Here is a 25437-nt window from a genome sequence, read left to right as displayed (position 1 = left end):
GGCTTATTGAGTAAAATGCCCAATTTTTGCTCCATGTTTTCTTTTCCTTATGTTTCCTTTTTCCTCCTGAGGGCAGTCACTCGCTCATGTTGTGGGATGTTTTCACTGGTGCTAGTAATAATCCAATACTTTGCCAAATACCACTTTTTTATTTCTGTTTCAAGCTGTGATTAATAGCAAGTTATTCCATCTTGGGAAGCATCATACTAGAATTTGATCTTGTCCTCGCTCTATCATATATGCACACTGACCAAAAGGGATAATTGCATAATATGCCTTTTTAACCCTACATAGCTAGGGGAAACAGTAATTGTTATTTATCTTGCAATAAAGTTCTGAACTTTACTTTTCCAGTTTACCCAAGAACTTTCCAGATGTTAGGCTTGCAATAGGGAAAGCAAATTAAAGACTGGTGAACAAAGAAGTCAACTTGACCACACTAGATGCAAAATGGCAGGCCCAAAAATACCTGCTCCCAGAGGGAACTACGTAATTCCAATGTCAATTCCAATGTGTTTGTACCTACCTGTTTAGTATATTGACATTGCAGAAACCTCATTTTACTTCCATTCCAGGATGGAAACTTGTATTTCATTAGATTGGACTAGATTAAAGCAAGTCACAAAAGTACTGTAACCTAGAGTTTCATAAAAGCCCAGAATGGTTAATTTTGTATATTAATTCAAACTGAAGCAGTTGAAGGTATCTAGCTGTCTAGTTAGGTGGCTTGAATCTACAATGGAAGAAACTGGATTGCTTTAATAATAAAATTTGACACTGCAGCTAACATAGTTTGCAACACTAGTTATTTCAATGGCATTAGATATCAGACATTATGACCTTTCAGCAGCAATATGCACAGAATGTGACAAAAACCAAGCTTGTCTAAGCAACTCACCAAGGCTCCTTTGACAGCACCTTCCAAATGCATAGCCTAGAAGCACAAGGGTAGCACCTGCAAGTTCCCCTCCAAGAAGCACACCATCCTGACTTGGAACTATATTGCCATTCCTTCACTGTTGCTGGGTCAGAATTTTGGAACTCCCTAACAACACTGGTTGTACTTGCACCACATAACTGCAGGGGTTCAAGAAAGTGGCTCACTACCACCTTCTCAAGGGCAGCTGGGGTTGGGCAATAAATGCTGACCTAGCCAGCACCCCCTAGCATCCTGTGAACGAAATTTTTTTTTAAAACCTCTGCAAGGACAGACAAAAGTTAGAGAAACTTGCTGACCTAATGATGGTCATTATCTGTGGGGAGGAGTTGTCAGCAGCTTGCCCCTGACAGCTGCTGCTGCTAGCTGGAATACTTTGGAAACTGTCAATATAGAAGAGCTTATTGATTTGGGAAGCCCATTATGCTTACTCATGATAAACTGAATGAGCACTTTTCATGTGTTAATAGCTGCTGCTACTCCAATTAACTCAGAAGAAGACACATTTAAAAGGCACAGGGCTCCAGGTTTTATACTTTTATTATTGAACACAAACAAAATTCTTCTAAATCTTTCCAATACCTGATGAATTCCGTCACATCACTTTCTCCTAAAAAATGAGGTTAATTAGATGCTAATTATTGTCTCTGAGAGAAGTTTGCAGATTGGTAGGAGTTTGTGAAACCTCAGTAGTCAATAGGGATTAATTGATCTTTGTAAGAGAAATTTGTAGATTGGCAGGTGTTTTAAGTTTCCAGCTCCAGACTAGAAGAAACCTAAAAAGTGTTTCCATCGGGAAGTATCTCATCTGTTTTAGCCACGTAGGTCATAAGACAAGAATAACATTTTTATTAGCACATTAGATTACTTTCACATATTTAGTATTAACTGTATTGAGTTAGACTTGCTTTTTTCCTCATAAGTATTAAGAAAAAAATTGATAAACTATAATTAGGTTTTTGCATTGACATCTGTTTGAGTGTTTCAGTTGGTACTTATCTGAAATAATGGCTAAATTCAATATTGCCTCAACATTTGAAATCCCGTGGCCTTTTTAGCCATACTGTGCACCTAACTACCTCCAACTTCAGACACCTTCCTTTCGTTGCACTCGTTTTTTTAAAAAAAAGATTTATAAGTAAATGCAAACACAATCAAAGTCATAGATTTATGATTTCTATGAAAATATGGACATGATCACATAATTTTAATCAGAAAAATGCCATTTACAATCTCAACCCTTAAATGAAATTGTGTGTTTTTAATAGTCAACAATGGCCTGATAAATTTTACATTCATTAACATGAAACAATATCTTATGACCCACTGTAAACAATACACAGAATATCTACTAAAAGTCTCACATTTAGTTCATATCTGTCACACTTCAAAATGTCAAAAATATTAAGAAAAAGCATTTCTGCTGGATTCTTCTAGCCTGGAGCTGGAAACTTAAAACACCTGCCAATCTACAAATTTCTCTTACAAAGAGCAATTAATCCCTATTGACTACTAAGGTTTCACAAATTCCTACCAATCTGCAAACTTCTCTCAGAGACAATAATTAGCATCTAACTAACCTCAAAATTTACAGTATTTGTTGTGACTTTAAGGGGGCAGACCACTTTCCACCTTTTCAGACTAATATTGCATAACCTTTATTGTATGACATAACATTTCTGTAGTTGTAACATAAAACATTCTCTGATCACCATAGCACAGGAGATGCGCTTTATCGATATATAAGTCTAGAACTACTGTGATTTCTGTCAATTAATGCAGTATCTCCCTAAGCAGTTGCAGCTGGAGAACACCATGTAAATTTTGGCCCTTTATAAATACTAATTGAATTTCAGGGACTTTTCAGAAGGGAAGACAAGACTAGTAAAGTGCGTGAAAAAAGGAAGAGGAATAATTGGACTAGTACAGGCAGACATAATTCAATTGCAGTTATATATTTTGGTCTTATATGTATATTTTTCCATTAATTTCTATGTTCATGTGCATAATGGAAACTACTTATGTGCAATTTTCAAGTTTTAATGACACTCTCCTGATATCTGAGTCACTACACCTCTAGTGGAAGTAGGCTGCAATTACAATGTAATAAGTATACATCGGCAGTTGCCATTATAAATATGGAAATAAAAACTTATAATGGAAGATTGAAATGAGTGTGCATGGTTAAAATATTTTTTTAAATTATGTAGATATGTTTTCAAAAGTTTCTCTCACACTAAAGATGTCACTTTCACATGCAAATTTCACTGCCTCAGTTTAATCCACATTTTAAAAAAAAACAAACAGCAATTCCTTGTTGGTTTCGACTAACCTTCCATGGCATTAGCAATGACCTAGGATCTGCCTAAGAGCAATAAGTATCTAATTGAACTTGGGATGTATCCATACAGCAGGCTTTTTTTTTATTCGTTCGTGGGATGTGGGCCTCACTGGCCAGGCCAGCATTTATTACCCATCCCTAGTTGCCCTAGTTCAGAGGGCATTTAAGAGTCAATCACATTGCTGTGGGTTGGGAGTCACATGTAGGCCAGACCAGGTAAGGACACAGTTTTTCTTCCCTAAAGGATATTAGTGAACTAGATGGGTTTCATGGTCATCATTAGACCTTTTAATTCCAGATTTTTATTGAATTCAAATTCCACTATGTGTTGGGTCCCCAGAGCATTACCCTAGATTACTAGCCCAGCGACAATACCTCTACGCCGTTATAACCTTAAAAGGGAGCCATCTGTTACACACAGACACCTTAGCAGCATAGTTATACATTGTGCATTACATGGCATAATACTCCTGCCTTTTTTTTGAAAAAAACATTTAACTCATCAAGCACACACCATGCATAATCTATCATGAAATCTGCATATCCTACTCAACTGTCTTCAGGATGGAATGCAGATTTGCTCACTGTGTCACCAAAATTTCATCAACAATATGCATCTTTGACCCTTAGGGAATGTGATGCCAATGAAAACGTGGTCCTAATGGCTGAGAAATCATCAAATTTCTCATCATTTCACTATCTCCATCAATACCTAATGTTATAGTCCTCTATTTCTTTTCAAACTGTCACCCCGCTCTTTTTAACTATCAAGTCACACACATTAAGTGCTTTATTACATCTGTGGCTATGTGGGAAAATATTTTAAACATATTCATTCATACATCTCTCTATTCCTATATTTTTCTGTCCATTTTTGTTTCTTTATTTCTTCTAATCACTTATTAAATAATTCAAACAATTATATACCTTAGCTTTGGGCTTTTGTATCATTGCCAGTGATTCAATTTATCTCAATTTTTACCCTGGCATTACATTCCCAAAGAGTCAAAGATGCATATTGATGACACAAGTTTAAAAAGGTACTTTTGGGAGAGGCAGTAAGCAAATCTACATTTGTGTAGATTTACATAATTAAGCACAATTATGCTACTAAGGTGTCTGTGTATAATTGAGGTATTCCTTTACGTTTGTAATGCCTGATTGCTATATGGATATATCCTGAGTTCAGTTAGGTATTAATTGTTCTTAGGCAGATCCTGGGTCAATTGGAAGGTAACCTCTAATGCTATGGAAGGTTTTTGGGAACCAACAGGAAATTGCTGTTTGCTCTTTTTTATATTTTTTTTAATGAGGCAGCAAATTTGCATGTGAAAGTGACATCTTCACTGCGAGAGAAGCATTTGAATCATAAGTAGGGCTGTCGATAAGAGATTAGCTAAGTAGGCAATGTAAGATATAGAATTTTAACTTTGTTTCCAATTCTAGTTCAAAGTCATACTGAATTTTGAACATATAGCTTTTATTGAACTAGCGCTTCAGTAACTTGCATTTCTCTGTCACTCTTAACCATTGTCAAATATATCAATATTATAGATTTCTAAAGTGTAGGAGAAGGACATTTGGAACATCCTCTCTATATACTTTCTGAAAGAACAAATCCTTTAATCCTATGCTCCCAATAACATTTTAGTACCTTTTTTATTTTGCAAATATTTCCTTTTAAAAGTTATTATGGAATTTCTTTTGCAATCTCTCCATATCCTTCATATATGTTTTCAAGCAAAACAGTCAAAACTGAATACAATACTCTAAATCTGACCTAAGCAATAATTTGTATAGGTTTAGCATTATTTCTTTGCTTTAGTTATCCTATATCCTTATTAATAACACTTAAGATCCTATACGCTTTGTCCAAAAAAACTTGTCCTACCACTTTTAAACTGTTATCTGTCTGAACCGTATGTTTCTCTGGCATTTTTACTTCTTCCTGAAGAAGAGTCATACAGACCCAAAATGTTAACTCTGTCTTTCTCTCCACAGATGCTGTTAGACCTGCTGAGCTTTTCTAGCATTTTTTGTTTTTGTTTTGGTCCACCAAATATCCTGCTGGTCCTATTCCCACAGTTTTTGATTACATGAATTTTCATATTTTGCTGCCTCCACCACCCCCCAGCCCCCGTAATGGGTTTTGTTATATTGAACTAGAAAGTAGTGCTGGACTAGAAACCTATTTCTTTTTGCCATTATTAGCACTGGGAGCAAACTCATAGAACACCCACAAGAATGTAATCATATAATGTAATCATTGCAGCTATACCATACTTTTCTTTGGATCTGATGGCACTCTCTTCTCTGATTAGATTACTGGTGTGTGATCCCTTGCATTCTTTATTTTCACTCTTTGAAGGGTATCTGATGGTGAAACACTTTCTTTTTCTTTTGGTAATAGTAAGCTTTTATAATTTGGTCATATATACCAAGAACAAATGGTAAATTTTCTGCAACTTACCACAGTCCCATGTAAGTGGAGTTCCCAAAACTGCTAATAAATTGTTTATAAAGTTTAATCAGCATTCCCATCAATCATCTATTTGAACAATATTTCATTTTTTTAGTTTGCTATGAAAAAAATAGTTGTTGTTCCAAAGTTGCAGCTGATCAGAATTATTTCCGTTGTGTTTTTGAAATAGGATAAAATGATGTCTTTCACGAAGCTTGTGCTGCTGTTAACTGTATGTTGCACTGCAAGAACCACCTTTGGCTACAGATTGTACAAAATAAACAAAAGCTATTCTTGCAACAACGAGCTGCTTTCTGAAGCAATGAAGGATGAACCTACAGAAAACTCCTCGCTGAAGGATAGAAGCTTCACCTACCTACCAACTGACACATCTTCATTTGCTGAAGAAAAAGAGAAAAGGACATTGCCATTTGCTCGATATAGATATCTCAACCGAACACAATTAAAAAGAAAAATGTACCAAAATAATGCAAGGAACAATCGTCGAACCAAGTTCACCCTGTCCCTAGATGTGCCCACGAACATTCTCAATATTCTTTTAAACATCGCAAAAGCTAAAAGCATGAGAGCAAAAGCAGCGGCAAATGCTCGCCTGATGGCACAAATTGGTAGAAGAAAGTAGATTTGTAATTATTGGAATTTTAAGGTTATTTCCATGTCAGCATGAAACTGCAGCTGCATGCTTATGGCTAAAATCTGTTAGCACTAAAAAAAATCCATTTGGCAGGTGACATGAAATGTTAGGTTCAATTTGTAAATCAACAGAAAATAAAAAATTAGAGTAGCAGTAAAGGGTTTATTGAGTACAGGAGTATTGATAACATTTGCACCAGCAAATACTTGTTAAAGATCACACTTTTACCATAAAACTTGGATAAAATGCATTATTGGAGAGAAAGGTCAGGAAATCAGGAGCTTTCTAGAGTGGTTTGACTTTGTGGAAGTAGTGGGCCTTATTTTGTTATTTCTTAGATGATTGCATCACTCAAAACACATTAATTATACAGTGATGAGTTGGAGAAGGCCAAAAATTATAAGATGCTAGAATGTTTATCCCTTTCATTTAATGATTTAGCAACTTCGTGACATACAATGAGCTCACTTGCGGAACTGGTAATTGAAAGTTGCCTCTGCGTATATTTTTCTTCGCTGAGTTCCATCAGTCCTTTTTTTTCAGGAAATGTAATTTTGGAAGACCATTTTAATTGTTAGATGGGAAAAAACCAATGTCCACTGAGTTCAGTTTCTACCATCCTGGCAGTTGCATGATACAAATAAAGTTGTTTTTGATTAATTGTAGCAATCGATCTCTATCAATTAATCTTCAACAGATACAGTAATGACACGAGGAAAACCCCTGTTGAAGACCTTTAGGAATCATAGGTCTAAAGTAACCATTTTCCTCCCAATGCTACACTTAACCACATGTAATATTTTCCATTAGATTTTCTAATCTTATACATTGCGGTAATTAACCATGAGAAAAGTAATGCAAACTATGGGCAGCATGCATGAAAGTAAGGTCTACCAGCAACAAACTGGGATTTCCTATTCACTCTTACCAATTGGTACAGGTAAAGACAGACAATTTCACTTCTTTTTGCATTCACTCACCCCATTTCCTGCTGCCTAGGTCCTGAACCTTGCAATACATCTTCCCACAAATGGGCATGCATTACGTAAGATGACACAAATTAAAGAAATACATCCATTGGCCCATTTCCTTCAATTTGCAACTTTGCAATGCATACCTGTTAAACCCTGGATCCAGTGATTTTATGGCAGCAAAAGATATCTTTCAGCAACAAAAAGGTACATTTCAACATTTATCAGTGGCAAAGCCTAAGCAATCCCTCACAGGTCTATGGTAGGCAAAACGTTGCTTATTTGACTGACAGCTCAGAGGTTTCCAGCAGTACTATGTTCCACCCATATGTTTCTACTAGGATGTCAGTCCGTTAAGGAGTATATAGTTACCTACAGTTAATTAGAACTTATAGCACATAAACAAGCTATTTAGCTCAACGAGCCTATGCCAGACAAGCCTCCACACAAGCCTCCTCCCGCTCTTCTTTATCTCACACTATCAGCAGACTTTCCATTCCCTTCTCCCATATCTACTTTTTAGCTTCCCTTAGATGCATCTATGCTCTAAGCTGGCAGTGACAAAAAACTTAGTCCTTTCGCTTCCACATCCAAATCCAGCAAGAAAATAAACATATATGTTTTTATATTTGGATTGGGTCAGATTTTGTCCAATGTTTAGATTTCCTCTCCCTCCAAATGTCAGGTATTGCTCGGTTGGTATCACTCTTCCCCAGAAGCCAGAAGTTTGTGGGGTTCAAGTGCAGTTCCAGGACTTCAACACATAACATCACCAAGTATATTTTTCGCCGCCTTTCCCTTCTCTAAAACATTACTCCTGGTTCAACAACCCTTTTCAAATGGATTACTAATCACGGATTCCCCATCAAAATTATACATTTAGTACCCACAATATAAAGTGCTACAAGTAATGAGTATTTCAATAATGTTTTTAAGAAAACAGATAATTATTTACAGATATCTGAGATACAACATAAATACTGACTAATAAAGTAACTGGTAAATTTAATAACCTGGCTATACTTTGCTCATTGGCCCTCTAAACCAGCTCAATAAATTCTGTTCCAGTGTTCAACATAAAGTCAGCAGAAATCAGGAGACAACCAGATGGTTATTTACATTCTAAATCTTTGTGCCACTCTCAGCTTTCCTCCATGTGTGCTCCCCTCCTGACATGCCAGTTGCACTCTTCTCCCATCTCGCACCTAGCCCGCCTGTGGCATCGCTCTTTCTCTTACTATGGACCACTTCCTATGGTCTTTCATTGAAGACCTATAAGTATAAATGAGTGAGCTGAATCCCTGCTACATTTCATTTATTTTGAAAAGTTCTACTCTCTCAAGGTCTTTAATCTTACTCTTTGGATTATTTTGTGGACTCCCTGAAAAGTCTCTATGAACCCTGAAAGGTCCATAGACCCCAGTTTGAGAACCACTGTTCAAGTTAACATGCCATTCAAGTAACTGCTTCAAGGCCTTTGCCAATAGTACTTCATCAATTGCTGCAAAGTGGAAGCAATACTCTTTTGCTCTCCTCCTCCTGTGCAAAGTGGCCATTCTCCACTGAGTCCCTCCACTAATTGTAAACTCATCACATAGGGAATCTAAGGTTTTGCTTGCAACTAACCACGGAATCATCCAATTGTTTGATTACATTTCTATAAATAAGACAGATGCTTCTTAAGTGGTCATCATTTACAGCTTCCATTTGTCCTGCCATACTACGCCCTTTCATTCATATGAGTTTAATCAGTTCACGGTTAGGTCACTAATTATTTTATTTAATCTGGTCTCATTGTGTGGCTTACCCTGGTTAAGCTACATTTATTCCCCAAATACAATGTAACAATTTACTGTGGTAGAATTTGAACTCAATGACTGCTATATATGTGGAGGGTTTGGGACAAAACTGGGAAGCTAGGAACACAGAGATCCTGCTGACTTTAATCATTGGGCCTCATATATTTTTCACATTTTCCGTCAATAAGGCCACTGTCAGGAAAACCAGTGGTAGGAGGCCATGGACCCTTAGGGATCATGCCCAGAAATCATGATCACAAGGTAGACTGCTGATCAAGGCTTGGAGACAGGGATTAGATTGGAGATTAGGTCGCCGATTGGTGCTTAGTGGTGGGGAATTGGATTACGGGTTGGCTGCAGTTGGGATTGGATCACGGGGCAGGTTGCAGATCAGGGTTAGGGAGGGTGAGAGGTCACCGATTGTGACAGTGGGGAAAGAGAGGCTGTAATTGGTGTAATGGAGGCTGAAGGATTCTTTGAGATCAGGGGGTGCAGTACTGGCAACAAGGAGTGCTAGAAAATACTTCTGCCTCCATTTCACTGCTGAGTTTCCCAACCCCTTGGGAACCTAGCCAGCAGCATTTAAATTGAGCTCCCAATTGCACTGAGTGCCTGATTTATATATGTTAATGAAGTATTCCACATCTCAATTGCTTCCTTACCTGCTGCCATAAAAATGAACATGTACATGGCAGGTTGGGACAGGTTCTCAATTTTTTTTAGAGTTTAACCTCCCCGCACCCCACTCCCTCCCCCACTTCTCACCCATTGTCAGGGGGTCAGCATTAAGACCAATATCTCTGGGTTAGTAGTTCAGTAAAATAATTATTAATCTACCATACCTCTTGAAGCAGCAGAGCACCCTATGCCATCCTTACTGCTGCCCACCATTCCCAGAATGAGCATTATGCTTGCCGAATACCCATTATGAAAGAACATATACCTAAATCTCTTATGTCTCTTTTCACTGCAGACACCTGAGATCAAATCCATCAAAGGAAAGGGAACAAAAATTGTCTTCCCTCAGGTGGAAAGAGTTTGAGGAGTCCCAATCCAATTTGTAATGGTCATGAGTCCAACTACACAGCTTTAGATTGCAATGAAAATGAATTGCTGGTATTTGAACAAGTGATGAGCTACAAGAACTTCTTGCTTGGCCTAAATAGCCAAGTGGTTATGATACTGCATTTGTAACCCCAAGATCAAGAGTTCCAATCTCACCATAGCAAACTATGAAACAATGTAACTTCATCTGAATAGGAACAGATGGAAACGTGTTTGTTCTTGAAAGAGTTACAAGAACTTCTTCATGCATGAGAATACCTAGATCACTAGACAGATAGTTTATTTCTTCCTTGAACCTGTGACTCTGGACAGAACATATGTTAATGGATTCTAGTACATTGCATACTGCTGCTGTTGTTTATTATTAAGTATTATTTCACATGATTAAAGGTAAAGGAGAAAAGATTAAGCAAAATGTGTACCTGCTGATTCTAGACTTAACATTTCTATTTTCTAAATTGTTAAATTGAGATCTGTGACTGACTGCCAATTCATCTGTTTCTTCTAAGCTGTAAATTAGCAAGTTTATTGTATGTATCTTACAACATTTGTCTATGTAAAATGTTGATGAGCTGTTTCCTTGCAAATCTATAAAGCAGTTTGCTTTGATATTTCCAGCTTTCTTTCTAGATGTTATAGCAAAAAGGCAATTGTAAATATATGTCAAATAAATTTGGAATTAGGCACAGCAATAACTATGTTGCAGACAAAAATGGTCTAATTTCAAATTTCTTTTTACACATAGGATACATTGTTATTCCTTAGACTGTAAATAAAATTCCAACAATGTGGGATTTTGTATTCATAGCTAAACATAATTCATTGTCAAATCTTCTCCCTAAATCAAAGGGAAAACCTACTTGTTTATTCTCCAAAATATGCCATATCTAATAATGTGCATACAAATTATATTTTACTGTACCAAAAACTCGTATTGTTTTCCAATTTGCCCCTCTCGAAGCAAGTAGCTTCACTAGACTTTTTTATTGTTCACAAAATGTTTAATAAAATGGGAGTGACACACCTTGACAGATACATTGTATAAAGATGTAATTAATACTCTCAAATTGGGTGAAAGTAGAGTGTTACGATGGATCTGATAAGCTGCACCACAAACTTTCAAGTTCTCATTTATTTATGGAGAGTACTTATTTGAGCCATATTCTCTTGGTACTAAACAGTAGATACAGTTGGAAAGATAACTATATATCTAGATCAACGTAGTAGGAAATTTTGAGCTGTGTGGGCTAGGTATCTGCTACATCTGCCTGCACCAGTTGACTTTAGACATGCCATTTTGGCCTGTATGCTTTGTTTCCATAATGAGGTAGTGTTGTCAGTGCTACTTGCTTTTGTAATTGGCAACTCTTCCATTGAAGGGACAAGCAATCTGGCAGGGCTCGCATGTTTTAAAGGCAGCTTACCCTTAAAAGGAAGCGCCTTTAGTCAATGGAGAATGTCAGGAGGAGATTGTTCCCGCTGACAGGACAGAATGGTTCAAAAAATTGCCAAGCAACAGTGGGTAGAGATAGTAGAGCAGATGAAAACCAAGAGTCTGACACCACACGCCTGACAGTAATGTAGGAAGAAATTCAGTGACCTGATCAGAGCTACTAAGGTAGGATGTACATTTGCAGGGTTCTTATAATGTACACAGCCCTGGGAGCCTACTCTGGCACCAGCACCAACAAGTCTAACCATCCCAGTTTTCCATCTCTGTCCCCCAGTCACAGCAACAAATATCAATACACCTGCTTCTGCATCCATTTGCACATTCTGGACCTGCTAATGACCTCACAATTACCGGGCCCTCTTTCTCACACCCACTACTACCTTCCCTCACCTTGAAAATTGTGCTAAAATGCCATAGAGATCTTTACATCACTGATAGGCCACACACTAACACGCTCCTACGCTTCTTGCAGAAGAAGTTGACACAACAGGAGGGAGTTTTTCAGATATGGAGGAGGTCCACCATCTATATAAGAGTTTGCATCAATGGAGAAGGTGGAAATCGATGGTGGCAAGCAGAAGGAGAGATTAAAGTGTGGCAAATGGCAAAGCTGGAAGAAGAGTCTTGCGGGATGTTTGGCCATCTTTTCCTCTTTTTCCTGAACTCGCAACAAAACCTGGTGATCCACACACGGTCAACCAGATGCTGCAACTTTCCACTGCTGCTAAGTGTAACTTTTGTTGTCTCCCCTCTGCAGGGCCTTAGCAAGACTGTGACCATCTGGAAATCACCATTATGCGCTGCCAGCACCTGCTCCTAAATCAGCGTTCTGAGTACCTTAGCAGCTTTCAGAAGTCTGCTCTGGGTAATTCACTATGGAAATGTGAGAAGGAGTAACGACAAGGGGAAAGAATGACAAAGACGTTTCTCCAGAAGGCAAGTTCACACCCAAGATCTCCTATATTTGTTACAAATAAAGACTAACAGAGCTAACCTTTAAAAGACTGATGGGTCTGCACCATCAATTGTTTGATCCATTGGGTGGCCTGCCAAGAAGCCTCCACACTGCGTGGAAGATTGTGTAGGAACCCGTTTCCAACTCCTTTGAGGTCATAGTGCAACATCAAACTAGTGCTGTCAACCATGCAGAATATGGCCAGCTCAATGAACTCTATGGAACCCTAAGTGTCAGTGCCACTGGTAACCATAGAATCATAGAAGCACAGAAGAAGGCTATTTGGCCAGTTGTGTGTACCCTAAAGTTTTGATGGAAAGTCAGACAACTTGCAAATCAGACTTGGACCTACCACCACCATAGGCTTCAGCAGTTTGTGTGAAAGCATCAATAGGGCTTCAGTGCTGTCACAGCCTTCCTACAGTCTGCTCTCCTGCTGATCAATGCAACATCAGAAGGGCAGAAACCACAATTTAACATTCCTGGTTGCAAGGTTTTCAGATAAGGTAGAGAGGGGGATAAAATGAAGGGTTGGTCACATAACGGTTAAAGAAACAATTACAGCTATGAGAAGGATCATCAAATGAGGCCATATGGGTTGAAATGAAGAACAAAAAAGGGGCTATCACATTGCTGAGAGGAACTACAGACCTCTAAACTGACATGGGGAGATAGAAGAGCAATTATCGAGTCATATTTCTGAGATGTGCCAAAACAAATAGGGCAGTAATAGTAGAGGATTTCAAGAACCCTGTTATTAACCATGAATGATTAGTGTAAAAGCTGTAGAGGGTACAGAAATCTTAAAATTCTGGTGACTCTCTAGCGGCTGTACTGCAAGGTGCCTCTAGACTTAACCAGCCAGAACCACAGACAAGGATGAGTCTGACCTAGTGCTGGGCCACAATTAGTGCTGCAGCAGACGATATAGCTCTCGATGTCTTCTTTGGTAAAGAGAAGCTTCACACTGCTGCTAACTGAACTGCAGTCATAGAGTTCTTGTCCAGTACGCAATAGTGAAAGTAACACCTCTTGCAAACTTTCCCTCTTTCTGCCTCTTCTCTCTGAAGCTGTAGGTCTCTAAACTCTTGTTTGGTGCTTCTCTTCTTCCAGCCACAACGGCGCCCCAATCACCAAACCCAGAATGCCGAACTGGTTTGTCTATAAACCGTAGTCAAAGTTGAAATGTATTCTCAGCCAGGTAACTTTTAGCAAATTTTAATGTCAGCTCTAACAGCCAAAAAAAGCAAAAGCAGCACAGTCGCAGCCAAAATGAACAAACGATGATTTACCTGAGATCAGCTGATGAATTCTATATATAATGCTGGAAATAGCAACTTCCTGACTGTTCCCACCCATGATTTGTGGCTCTGTTGTTGAACTAATAAATAGAATTGTTGAAAATGGCGTTTGGGTTCTTAAACAAGCACACAACATTTATTTCCTTGTACGCCTAAGAGGAGGCCTGATTCAATATGCCATCTTGGGGCACTTTCAGTGTGAAACAGGTAGACAATGCTGTCATATAATTCTAAGGGATCTATTGTAATTCCATTTATTTAAAAGGGGCAGCTACCCACTGAACATCAACCCATTGAGACAACCATCGACAAACATTTAAACTTGATGTGGGAGATCACAAAAGAATGAGAATGAATATTAGCCAAAATGGATACTTACACAGGGTGAATAAAGCTAACAGTAACAGGCAGCCACAGAAAATTAAGGTGATCAATTCCTCTCAAGGAATAATCCAGACTGATCCTTCCATGCTGTACTGTGGGAGTGCTGCATTGTCAGAAGTGCTGTCTTTTAGATGAGACATTATACAGAGGCTCCCTCAGATAAACATAAAAAATTATTTCAAAGAAGTATAGGGAGTACTCCCTGCTGTCTTTACGACCAACATCACTAAAAACAGATTACATGGTCATTATCACATGGTCGATTGTGGGACCTTGCTGAGTATAAATTAGCTGCTTCATTTCCTACATTGCAACAGTGGCTATGGGGAGAATTTTACCCCATCGGGGGGAGTTGTGTGGGAGCGGGCACAAACCCGATCGGCGCCCCCAATCGGATCCGTGCCACCATTTTACATGGGCGGACCAACTAAGGCCTACCCAGCTTGATGTGCACCCGGAAGCGTTGAGCGCTCCCTATGCGGATGGAGGGGGGGTTTGGGGGTGGGGGGTGGATTCCCTGAGTCGGGGCCTGTGCTCTTTTGCGCATGCACGCGAAACAGTGCAGAAATCTCCCTGAGGCACAGAGGTGACTCAGGGGGGTTAGTTTAAGTTTCAAAAAGCTAAATAAAGAAAAAAAAATTTTAAAGACATGTCTCCCCATGTGACAGTGTTATATGAGCTGGGACATGTCAATGACTTTTTATAAAAATTTTTATTCAATTTATAAACACTTCATGAAACCTCATCCCGCCCGTGGATGAGGTTCCATGAAAAATGCAAAGGGCGCCTGGGCTCTTCGCCTGCCCGCCAACTTTAAGGTTGGATGGGCAGCTCAGTTAATTGCTTTAATTAGTTTTTAAAAGGCCTTAATAGGCCTTTGATAGTTTGGCAGGCGCACAGCCGATTCGGCTGCGCGCCAACCGAATTGTAAATCTAAATGACGCGCAGTGATGTCGGGGCGCACGCCCGATGTCACCCTGTGTCATTTTACAACTCGGCGAGTGGGCCCTGCCTCTGCTCGCCGAGCCGCAAATTCTGGCCTAGGTTTCAAAAGTAATTCATTACCAGTATTGCGCTTTGGGATGTCCTTAAGCTGTGAAAGGCGCTATATAAATGTATGTTCTTTCTTGTATGCTTATGAATGAAAGAATCATTTTTAATAAGATGCCATCTGGAGGCGTGTTGCACTTGAATCTACAATGTAATAAGAATCTGACGTTGAATCTTTAAAAATATTGAATGCTTCTCACTAAAGGATGGTTGATGCAGCGGTAATTGGAACTTGCTTTCAAAGTGAGTAAGGATTTGAAGCAGGGGAAGACACAGGTTTATGGGTAGAACTGGTGAATGGGGCCAAAAATCTTCCTTCTCTACTTTAAGGGCAGAATTTTGCCCTTGGCATGTGGGATCGGCGGGGGCAGGTGGGGATGGTCAGGAAGACGACCATTGCCCGTGATCGACAGCGCACCGTGATTTCACACTGGTGGGCCAATTATGAGCCGTGCAGTGTGATATGCGAGCGGCAGCGCTGAGCGCTGCCTGTACGGGCAGGGGGAGGAGGGCGAGCAGGTGCATGTGGGCAAAAGAATGCTGAATAATTTGTCACATGAGCAGGGTCATGTTTTTAATTAAAAATTAAAGGTTTTATTTCATTTCTATTTGCTTTTAGAAACCTCATCCTGCCCATGGATGAGGTTTCCAAAAATATGCAAAGGCTGCTTGGCCTTTTCGCCTGCCCATCAAGCATTAGGTTGAGCGGGCAGTGAAAAATTAAGCTCAAATGATAGCTTAACGGCCGTAATAGGCCTTTTAATTGTTGTGGGCGCGCTGCCAGCTCTGCACGTGCCCACCGGCCAAGCTATCGCACAACTGCGCATTGACATTGACATGCTCGGCCGACATCATCGCGCATCATTTCATGCTCAGTTGGGATGTGCGTCCACCTGCCGAGCTAAAAATTCTGGCCTAAATTTTTAATTTTCAGACTAAGCAAATGCAATTCCAAATATGTTGACAATACAATACAATGTGAAATAAATAAGTACAGGTGGCACAGTGGTTAGCACTGCTGCTTCACAGCTTCAGGGACCCAGGTTCAATCCTAATCTCAGGTGTCTGTCTGCATAGAGCTTGCTCATTCTCCCTGTGTCTGTTTGGGTTTCTGCTGGGTGTTCTGATTTCCTCCTACCATCTAAAGATGTACTGGTTAGGTGGGTTGGCTATGGTAAATTGTTCCCTGGGTGTACACAGCCTAGTGTTCATTACCTGTCAGGATAGACTCTGACTCTCTACAACCCTGATTTGGATGAAGCAGTTCTGGAAAAGTGAGTGACATATATACAACCTGCTGGGTGAAAGATGAGGTAAATCACTGGGACCAATACAGAAACCTTTGATTGAAAAAAAACTAAACCTGATTTTGCAAACACAATTGCTTGCACTGGCAAGCAGAACTTTGCAAGACTAATCTCTCCTCATGCGTGGTGAGGAGATTCAGCACAGCAACAGCCCTCAAGAGCTAATATCTATCTTGAAGGGTCTCTAATGTGAAAAATTGTGTTGACACTGCAGTTTCTAGAGTTTGTACCCTGGAAAAATGTGACCATGCAGGACTGTTGGGGAGATGCCCCCATCTACTGAGATCATATTGGAGGTCCCACCACAGATTGTTGCAGCAAACAAGGATGGTCCTCTTTTGAGCAGAAGGGAAACTGGGTAACTGCAGAGGTGTGAGATGAAAAGAAGCTTTCTACATCTGCCACAGTTAATGTATCCATGTTTGTAAGCCTAACAACTATTGAGGCATGCATGGCACACTCAGCAAGGTATTAGGCAAAGTTGGAAAACATCTTTTTCCCTTTTCCACACACTTGCCTATTGCACGTAAGTAACTTGCATTGTGACACTAACATGAATGTTGAAAGCTGTGCTCAGAAACAAGGCTTACCCCCAGAAACTATATGCATTGAAATACATTCACATAAGGAGTGTTGTAGACTGGACACAAAGGTGCTCTGCTCACCTCTAACATCGACATGTCTTGTAGATGCTTCCAGGAAAATGCAGATCACAAGTAAAAACTGTGAATCACCTTTGTCTCTGTGGTAGCAATCTCGCTTTTGAATTGAAAGGTCATGGGTTCAAATCCCACTCCAGGGAGTTGAGCACATAATCTATATTGGCACTTCTGAGGGGTTGCTGCACTGTCAGAGATGCCATCTTTCAGATGAGACATTAAACAGATGCCCCATCTTCCCTCTCAGGTGTTTGCAAAAGGGAGAGACTCCAGCCATTTCCCTTTGACGTCCAACAGCATTACCATCATTGAATCCCCCACCATCAACATCCTGAAGGTTACTATTGACCAGAAACTTAACTGGGCCAGCCATATAATTATTGTCGCTACAAGATGAGATCAGGCGCTGGAACTTCTGCAGTGAGTATGCTAACTCCCCAAAGCCTGTCCACCGTCTACAAGCACAAGTCAAGAGTGTGATGGAATACTCCTCACTTGCCTGGATAACACTTGCTCTGAAAACACTTAAGAAGCTCAACACCATACAGGACAAAGCAGCCTGCTTGCTTGGAGCCCATCCACTGCCTTATCATTCACCCTTTCATACAGGGGCAACAGTGTGTATCAGCTACAAGATGCACTGCAGCAACTTGCTCCTTTGACAGCACCTTCCAAACCCACAACCTCTAGCATCTGTAAAAACAAGGGCACAGACACATGGGAACACCACTGTCCAAGTCACACACCATCCTGACTTGGAACTATATCATTATTCCCACAATGTCACTGGGTCTAGATCCTGGAACTCCCTCCCAAACAGCACTGTGGACGTACTGACGGCATATGGACTACAGCAGGCCTGGAAGTAGGCCCACCACACCTTCTCAGGGGTAATTAGGGATGGGCGATATGTGCTGGCCCTGCCAACAATGCTCACATCCTATGAATTAATTTTTAAAAAGAGATCCCTGAGCATCAGATGATTGGTTTAAAGTGTGTGCTTGATTTGTGTACCTGAATGTCTGCTGCTTCCCCCTCTGCACTCATTCTCTGCTGCCCTCTTGTGTACCATTGGGTTACTGATGATGTGCAGATTCTCAGCCCTGCTTTCTACAAACCAAATGGATTCACAGGCAGAATTTTGCCCTCGTCGAGCAGGCTCGGCGGGGACAGGCAGGAGCAGTCGGGAAGCTGACCACCGCCCGCGATCGGGCCCCGACGGCAATTTCCACTGGCGGGCCAATTAAGGCCCACCCAGTGTGAATCACTGGCCGGGATGGGCCGAGCGGGGGTGGGGACCTGTCGGCTGCCGGGTCCAATGGCGACCCGGCGGCCTGTTTAAAAACGGCCCAGGCAGCCCCAGAAAAGGTGCCAGGGAAAGACTTCTGTCTGCCGTTGTAAAGATGGTCTCGAGTGCGGTAACAAATGCCAGGCGGGAGGTAAAGCCAGCTGGGCACTCGGCCCCCTCCCCGCCCCCCCTGTTTTTCTGACAAGTGCCTCGCTGCCCTCCTGGAGGAGGCGGCTGCCAGAAGGGGCACCCTTGTCCCCAGAGATGGGAGGAGGAGGCCACCGTACCTCACAAAGAAAGTATGGGAGGAGGTGGCAGCCCCGGTGAACAGTCACTACATGGTGCAGCGCACATGGTGCAGCGCTGGAGGCGCTTCAATGACCTGTTGTGCTCAGGAAGAGTGAGTACCATGTTGGCATGGGTCAGTGTGTTCAATTGTTTTGGGCTGGCTGTCCCCCGTAGTGCCAACTGTCAATCCCGCCAGCACTGGCCAAGGCGCTGAGCCCTGGCTGCTTTGACTGAGTGCCTTGCGGCTCAAGGGCCATGACCTTTATGTGCCCTGCGAGGTTTTCCTCAGCTGAGGTTGGCCAGGCTGCAACGGCGCTGCAGGTAGAAAGTGGACTAATCAATGCTCCTCTGTCCTTTCAGGAGAAGACATCTTCTCCCGGTACGAACAGTGGGCCTTGGAGCTCGAGAGGTGCCATGCACCTCAGTCAAGCTACTGCAGTGAGGCTGGGGTGTCAGGCGAAGGTAAAAGTGCAGTGCACTGAGGTAAGAATTTCGGCTTCTGCAACCATACTAGTGCAGTCTATTCAATGATGTGAGCCTCAAACCTGGAGACCCCAATGACCATTGAAAGACGAGGGCACCATGATGCAGATCTCCATTGTCTCAGCAGGATGCCTGGCATGCACAGTGACAGTGAGATGACTTTAACTAATGACATGTCCTTCTTCTCCCTTTTAGGTCCGCCAGCAGGCATTCACTCTCCAGACCCTGAAGAGCCACCCCTGACCCCAGAGGACCACCATGCTCCCCAAGCACCTGCGTCACACTCAGTCTCTGGAGCAGACACCACCTCGGTGGACATTATTTCAGCGGCTAGTATCTCAGTGCACATTGGTGAGGGCACTTCGTATTCACTTGAGGTGTAGGCAGAGGCAGAGAGTGTCCAAGGTGCCGGCAGTCGGAGGACTGCAGAAGCAGGTCAATGCTCATTCAAAGGCAGGCAATGACCCTCTTGGGTTGTCCATTAGGCAGTAGATGCTGGACGTCCAGCAGGTTGTACAGGAGGATCTTGTGGAGATCCATGAGGGTATGCATGCCATGGTCTCTGTTGTGGAGGAGTTCCTGTGGAGCATGAGCACTGCGTTGACCCTCATGGCTGAATGCAATGTCTCTTCCATGAAGAGAGTGGTGACTCTTATGGAAAGGCAACTCCAGGGACAGAATCAGGGGTTCCTGGGGTTGCGCTCGGACCTGCAAGCCCTCACACAGGCACTAACCTTAGCTGGTCAGTGTCCCTGTGTGAGATGGATGAGGCACCCAGTATTCCAGCTGGGTGCCCATCCATCAATGGCGAGTAAGGTGGTCCACAGCGATTTCACGTTGGCATATGAGCTGCTCCTCGTCTCTGCAGGCTCCTCTCAGAGTGCTCTGGATGACGGCAGCAGCTCCTCCGCCCCTCTGCCAGTGACCGTTGCATCTGATGAGGCTGCGGCGACTGGGGAGATTCTAACTGTGGCACTGGCTGCTCCGTCTTAGGTGGGGCGAGCATGGGCTCCACTGGCCAGAGGACGACCGCCAAGGTCATCAAGGCCAACAGACAGAAGAATCAGCTGGCTGTCTCTAATGCTGGTGCCAGTGCGGGGTAGCACCTAGATGTAGCACCCGTAAAACGTAAATTTAAAGCACCTTAAGCACAAAAGAGACTGGTCACGGGTAATCTTTTGTTCGTCCATTTTGTTTTCCGTTTTTTAATGGTGTGATGACCAACACCAGTTTTTTTCCATTCAAGACTATGTAAGTTCCAACATGAAATTACATTTGCTTTTGTGTCATTGGCCTGAGTATGCTTCATTTGTTTTGTAGGTGCAGGATAGGCCAATATATAATGCTGGACATAGGCGGCTCAAAACTTTATTGCACAGGCACTGAGTGTATCTTGGAGGTCAAGGAGAGGGTCATTTCTGCGATCCAGGATGGAGGTGGCAGCCCTGGCATGAGGTGGTAGTTCTTATTTGGCAGCCTAGCTGAAGGAGCATTGGATCAAGGCATCCCTTGTGTCCCTGCCTCCCTGGAGGTTACTGAGGTCTGGCTCCACCCCCTCAGTGTTCTCTTCACTGTGCTCCTCTTCTGACTCACTACTGGATTCATCCTCTATGGCCTGTGCAGCTGTGTCAACATCTTCTTCCTCCAGTGGGTCACCCCTTGCCAGTGCCAGATTGTGGAGAGCGCAGCATGCAACCACTATCAGTGAACCCGCTCTGGGGGGTATTGCAGTGGGCCCCTGAAGGGTCCAGGCATCGGAATTGCATCTTGAGAAGACCTATGGTTCTCTCCACTGCCGCCCTTGTGAGGCCATGGCTCCTATGTACCCCTGCTCCACCACTGTTCTTGGGTGGCGGAGAAGCGTCATGAGCCACCTTTTCAACAGATAGCCCTTGTCACCCAAAAGCCATCCATCCAGTTGGGCTGGAGCACTGAAGACCCTCAGCGCATGGGAGTGTCTGAGGGTGTAAGCACTTATGGGAGCTACCAGGGTACCTTGCACAGACTTGCAGAATCTGCGTCCTGTGGTCACTCACTATCTGCACGTTCATGGGGTGGAATCCCTTCCTGTTGACGAAGGCGCCCGGCTGACCCGTTAGTGTCTTGATGGCCACATGTGTGTAGTTGATAGCACCCTGAATGCAGAGGAACACAACAATTGCTGCAAAGCCTCTGACTCGCTCTGCTTTGCTGGCTGCTTCTATACGGAAATGAAGGAAAGTCAATACTCACCTGAGCAGAGCTTCTGTCACCAGCTTGACACAACTATGGACAGCTGATTGGGAGACACAAATCCCCCACTGACCCCTGGAGAAAGTCGGAGGCAAAGAAGTTGAGGGCCACTGTGACCTTCAGAGCCACTGGATTGGGGTGTCCACCTACACAGTCAGAGCTGAACTCAGGCCCGATCATCTGACAAATGGAGGTCACGATCTCCCTTGAGAGGCAGAGCCTTCTTCGGCATTGCACCTTGGACACATCGAGGTATCTGCATTGCCATCTATAAACCCTGGCAGCAGGATAGTGGCGTCTTCTGAGGTCCCTTCCACTTTGAACTTCCTGCTGGCCCTGTGCCCCTTGTGTCTGTGTCTCTCCTCCCACAGGTCCCTCCCCTGGAAGCTGCATTGGGACACCTGTCCTCCTCTGCTTTCTGCCCCTCTCTTCCTCCTCAGAGGAGGTGCCTCCAGCAGAGACCACAATCCCTATTACCAGGGTAAGGGAATGCTGTCTGATACCTGGAAGGGTCCACATGGTCCAAATCCTCAGGGGGCCTGGAAGACACTAATGAGTCCTGAAATGAAGCCTGGAAATGCTAAGAATGAAGCCCCGATCAGAGATTAAGCTGCCAAGTACCAATAAGCCACCAACAGCAAGTTATTTCCAAAACTCCTCACTACTCACATTGAAAATGCTGCTGACCCTCCTTATCCCACCCGTGGATGAGGTTTTGCAAATTGTGGCCTGCCCGCCTGTCCGTTTTGCTCATGCGATGGCGAAAAATCGCACGAGCAAGGTTAAATCCCCATCAGTTGGGTTGTCAAGGGCCATAACCGGCCTATTAATTAATGGCGGGTGTGGCTCTGACTCCCACGCGTGCCTGCCAAGCGAAATATCGCACGAGTGCGCAATAATGTCAGGATGCTCACCCGATGTTATCGTGCGTCATTTTATGCTCAAGCGGTTCAGGCGCACACCTGCCCACTCAGTGAAAAATTCTGCCCCATGTCATTTTTGCAGTGTATCATCTCTTGCAAGATAATCAACTGCATTAGTGTTCTTTTTCTGTTGCTAGCTCTTTCATTTGTCATGCTGCTTGTCCAACTTATTTTCCACAAAACTCAAGCATCTCTGTTATGATCCCAGCTAATGTTACTACTGAACAGGCAGATCTCAGGGTGGAACCCAGCTTGATTGATCGTAACTTTATTTTTTGTTTAGATACGAGAAGAGTGGCTACTGAACAGTCACAGGAGTCAGATTCATTTTTAACAAAAGAATAAAATATTTATTAAACCAGAAAAGATGAACTATACTACATTACTCGTTAACTCACACCAATACCTTTACAGATATATGCAGATTTATAAGGATAACATAAGTTACAAAAGCTCTATTCTATTCTAATGTCCACAGTAAGTACACAGTCCATGTAAACCAATGGGCGACCTGTGGTCAGGCACACCACACTCTGAAACTAAGTGACAGATGCCACCCCAAACAGATGCTATGGATATCTCCTCAACTCCCCCCAGACACTTGTCACACCATGAGCCAACCGGTTTCACTGAACCTCATCTTTCACACAAGGGCTTCCAATCTCCAATCTCGAAGAACTTGCTCTGGAATCTTCTCCCAAACAATGCTTTCTCTCACTTTCCACAGTGGTCCACCTCCAGGGTTTCAAACACTCTGTCATGAAGCTATTAATGTATATAATATTATTGGAAAATATTTTTCTTTTAGAATAGAGGTTTAGTCTGCAGGTGTGTCTTAATTGGATTAAATCCAGCTAGTCTGGGTGCTTTGATAAGTACTAGTTTTGAGAGGCAAACAGAGAGATAGGGCTGAATTTTTGTTCATAATTTCCATAACAACTTTATTACAATTTTTAAAACCCTACATGAAACCTCATCCCACCGCTGGATGAGGTTTCATGTTTTTTCTAGTTGCTGCCGGTGCTCCTGGCCGACCCACCAAACTTAAGGTTGGACGGGCAGGTCCTTTAATTGCTTACTTGATCCTGTCAATGGCCTCAAATGGCCATTGACAGGTCGTCGGGCCCGCAGCTGATTTTGTTGCGCCCCCCCCCCTTCCTGAGAATTTAAATGGGGCAGGGTGACATTGGAGGTTCTGCCTGATGTCACCCTGCATCATTTTATGCATCAGCGAGCAGGCCCCGCCCCAGCTCGCCAATGGTAAAATCCTGCCTGTAGAGTGCATTTGCATTTTTTGAATAGAGCATTCAAGAAGTGGGGTAAAAACTACCACCGAGCTAGCAGATTCCAAGCAATATGTTTATATTACTATGAAAGGGGTTTTATTGTTAAAAGGTGGAGTTCAAAGAGGCTGTTGATGCAATGCGAATTTGCATTCAATGGGCTATGCTAGGTATAAATTCTGCAGGTTTGTGTGTGTAGGATAGAGGCAATATGAGATCAAAAGCCGCTGTAAGCCTCCAACTGTTTCCACAGGAACCAAAGTGAAAAGGACCTCATTTTGAATTCGTAAGGTGAAAATACTTTGCCTGGTGTCTGATTAAATCTATGGGTTGCTGTTGCCTTATTGGAGATTCGTTTGGGAATTTCTTAAAAGTTATGATCATTGTAATTTGTAGCCATGTGTATATAGTTAATTTATGTAAATTAATAAAATGTTTCATCTAGCTTAATATAAAACCTCTCAAAAACTGGTAGTTTGATTCCTGAATTTATGCATCTCCAACATAACACTTAGAATTATAGGTCATGACAGTTGTTTAAAGTTTTCTTCTGGGATTTTTAAAAAATAACTCAGCTTTACCAACTGCATGGTCATAACATATTCCTTCCAATGTTCCTCTCCCATGGATCGCCACGTGCATCCAAGTTTTCTTCCATGCACTCTCTCTCTCACTGACTCAGCTGTGCCAACAGAACACCACTGTTTCACATGCCCATAGTAAAGAGTTACAGACCTTCAGTTGTCCCCTTGGATCTTTTGTCCTTTTGCACACCTATATTGCTTTAAATCCTGCAGCTTTCTCCCTTTAAGCTTGATGCTTGGAGACTTCTCCCTGATCCTTACTTTCACTTCCACAGAACAGGACCTTTTCCAGATTCCTGTCCTTGCCCTTTGACTAGACTGTCCTCTTGGGACATTTCCTGTTCCACTCCCCTAGATTTTGGGACTTTCTTCTTTAGTTTCTGAAACCTGTTTCTACATCTCTTTCTCGTGTGCCCAGCTTCTTCTGGAAGCTGGCTTCAGCTTTAGTTTGGGACTTGCTATCAGTCCCTCTGCTGTCCAGCCTCTCTGAAATCCTGGCTTCAACCAAACTGAAACTGCTTTTCTAGTATTCTCTGTCTCTGTGGGTCCCTCTCTCTGGACCCCTGTTGCTAGGCAACAGCACAGTTTTTTTAACCTTGTGTTTGTTTTGACTTCCTTTCAGGAGTCATAAAATCTCCTTAGCATGACAGCACACAAACAAAGTCTTAGACTTGCTGTCTCCATTCAAAAATGAAACTAGATCCCAGGTTTCACCTTTTAACCCACAAAAAGAAAAAATATAAATTAAACTTAAAGGTATACCTTATTCCAAATACACCCAAATACACATTTAACTTACTCTGTTTCCTAACACTTCAATCTTCTTGCTTCGAGGTTAAATTTCCACATCCACACAATGATTTTTGATGACTTTAGCTTCAGAGTAACAGTCAGTAAATCATGCTGTATCTTCCTAGAGCAATGGAATAGTGAAAGACATTGGTCAGCATACACACAGTATCTTCCAGGAATAAAGGGATGCTTTGAAATGTTGGTAAACAGATATCTGGATCTGCAT

The 25437-nt window shown here is 42.3% G+C and overlaps 1 protein-coding gene across 1 annotated transcript; it reads left to right on the top strand.

Moving 5' to 3' along the window:
* The first annotated feature begins 5935 nt into the window (after positions 1-5935).
* Positions 5936-6382, top strand: ucn3l (urocortin 3, like). Its single transcript, XM_041203620.1, has one exon. It carries the CDS (start codon positions 5936-5938, stop codon positions 6380-6382), a length of 447 nt encoding a protein of 148 aa, XP_041059554.1.
* Positions 6383-25437: the final 19055 nt, after the last annotated feature.

Source organism: Carcharodon carcharias, chromosome 13, assembly GCF_017639515.1.
Source record: "Carcharodon carcharias isolate sCarCar2 chromosome 13, sCarCar2.pri, whole genome shotgun sequence".
Classification (NCBI taxonomy): domain Eukaryota; kingdom Metazoa; phylum Chordata; class Chondrichthyes; order Lamniformes; family Lamnidae; genus Carcharodon; species Carcharodon carcharias.
Note: the sequence above shows the minus strand (reverse complement) of the source record. Positions and strands in the feature narration are given on the sequence as shown.

Excerpts from the sequence above, each read along its gene's own strand:
- ucn3l (XM_041203620.1), top strand. The coding sequence starts at position 5,936 with ATGATGTCTTTCACGAAGCTTGTGCTGCTGTTAACTGTATGTTGCACT.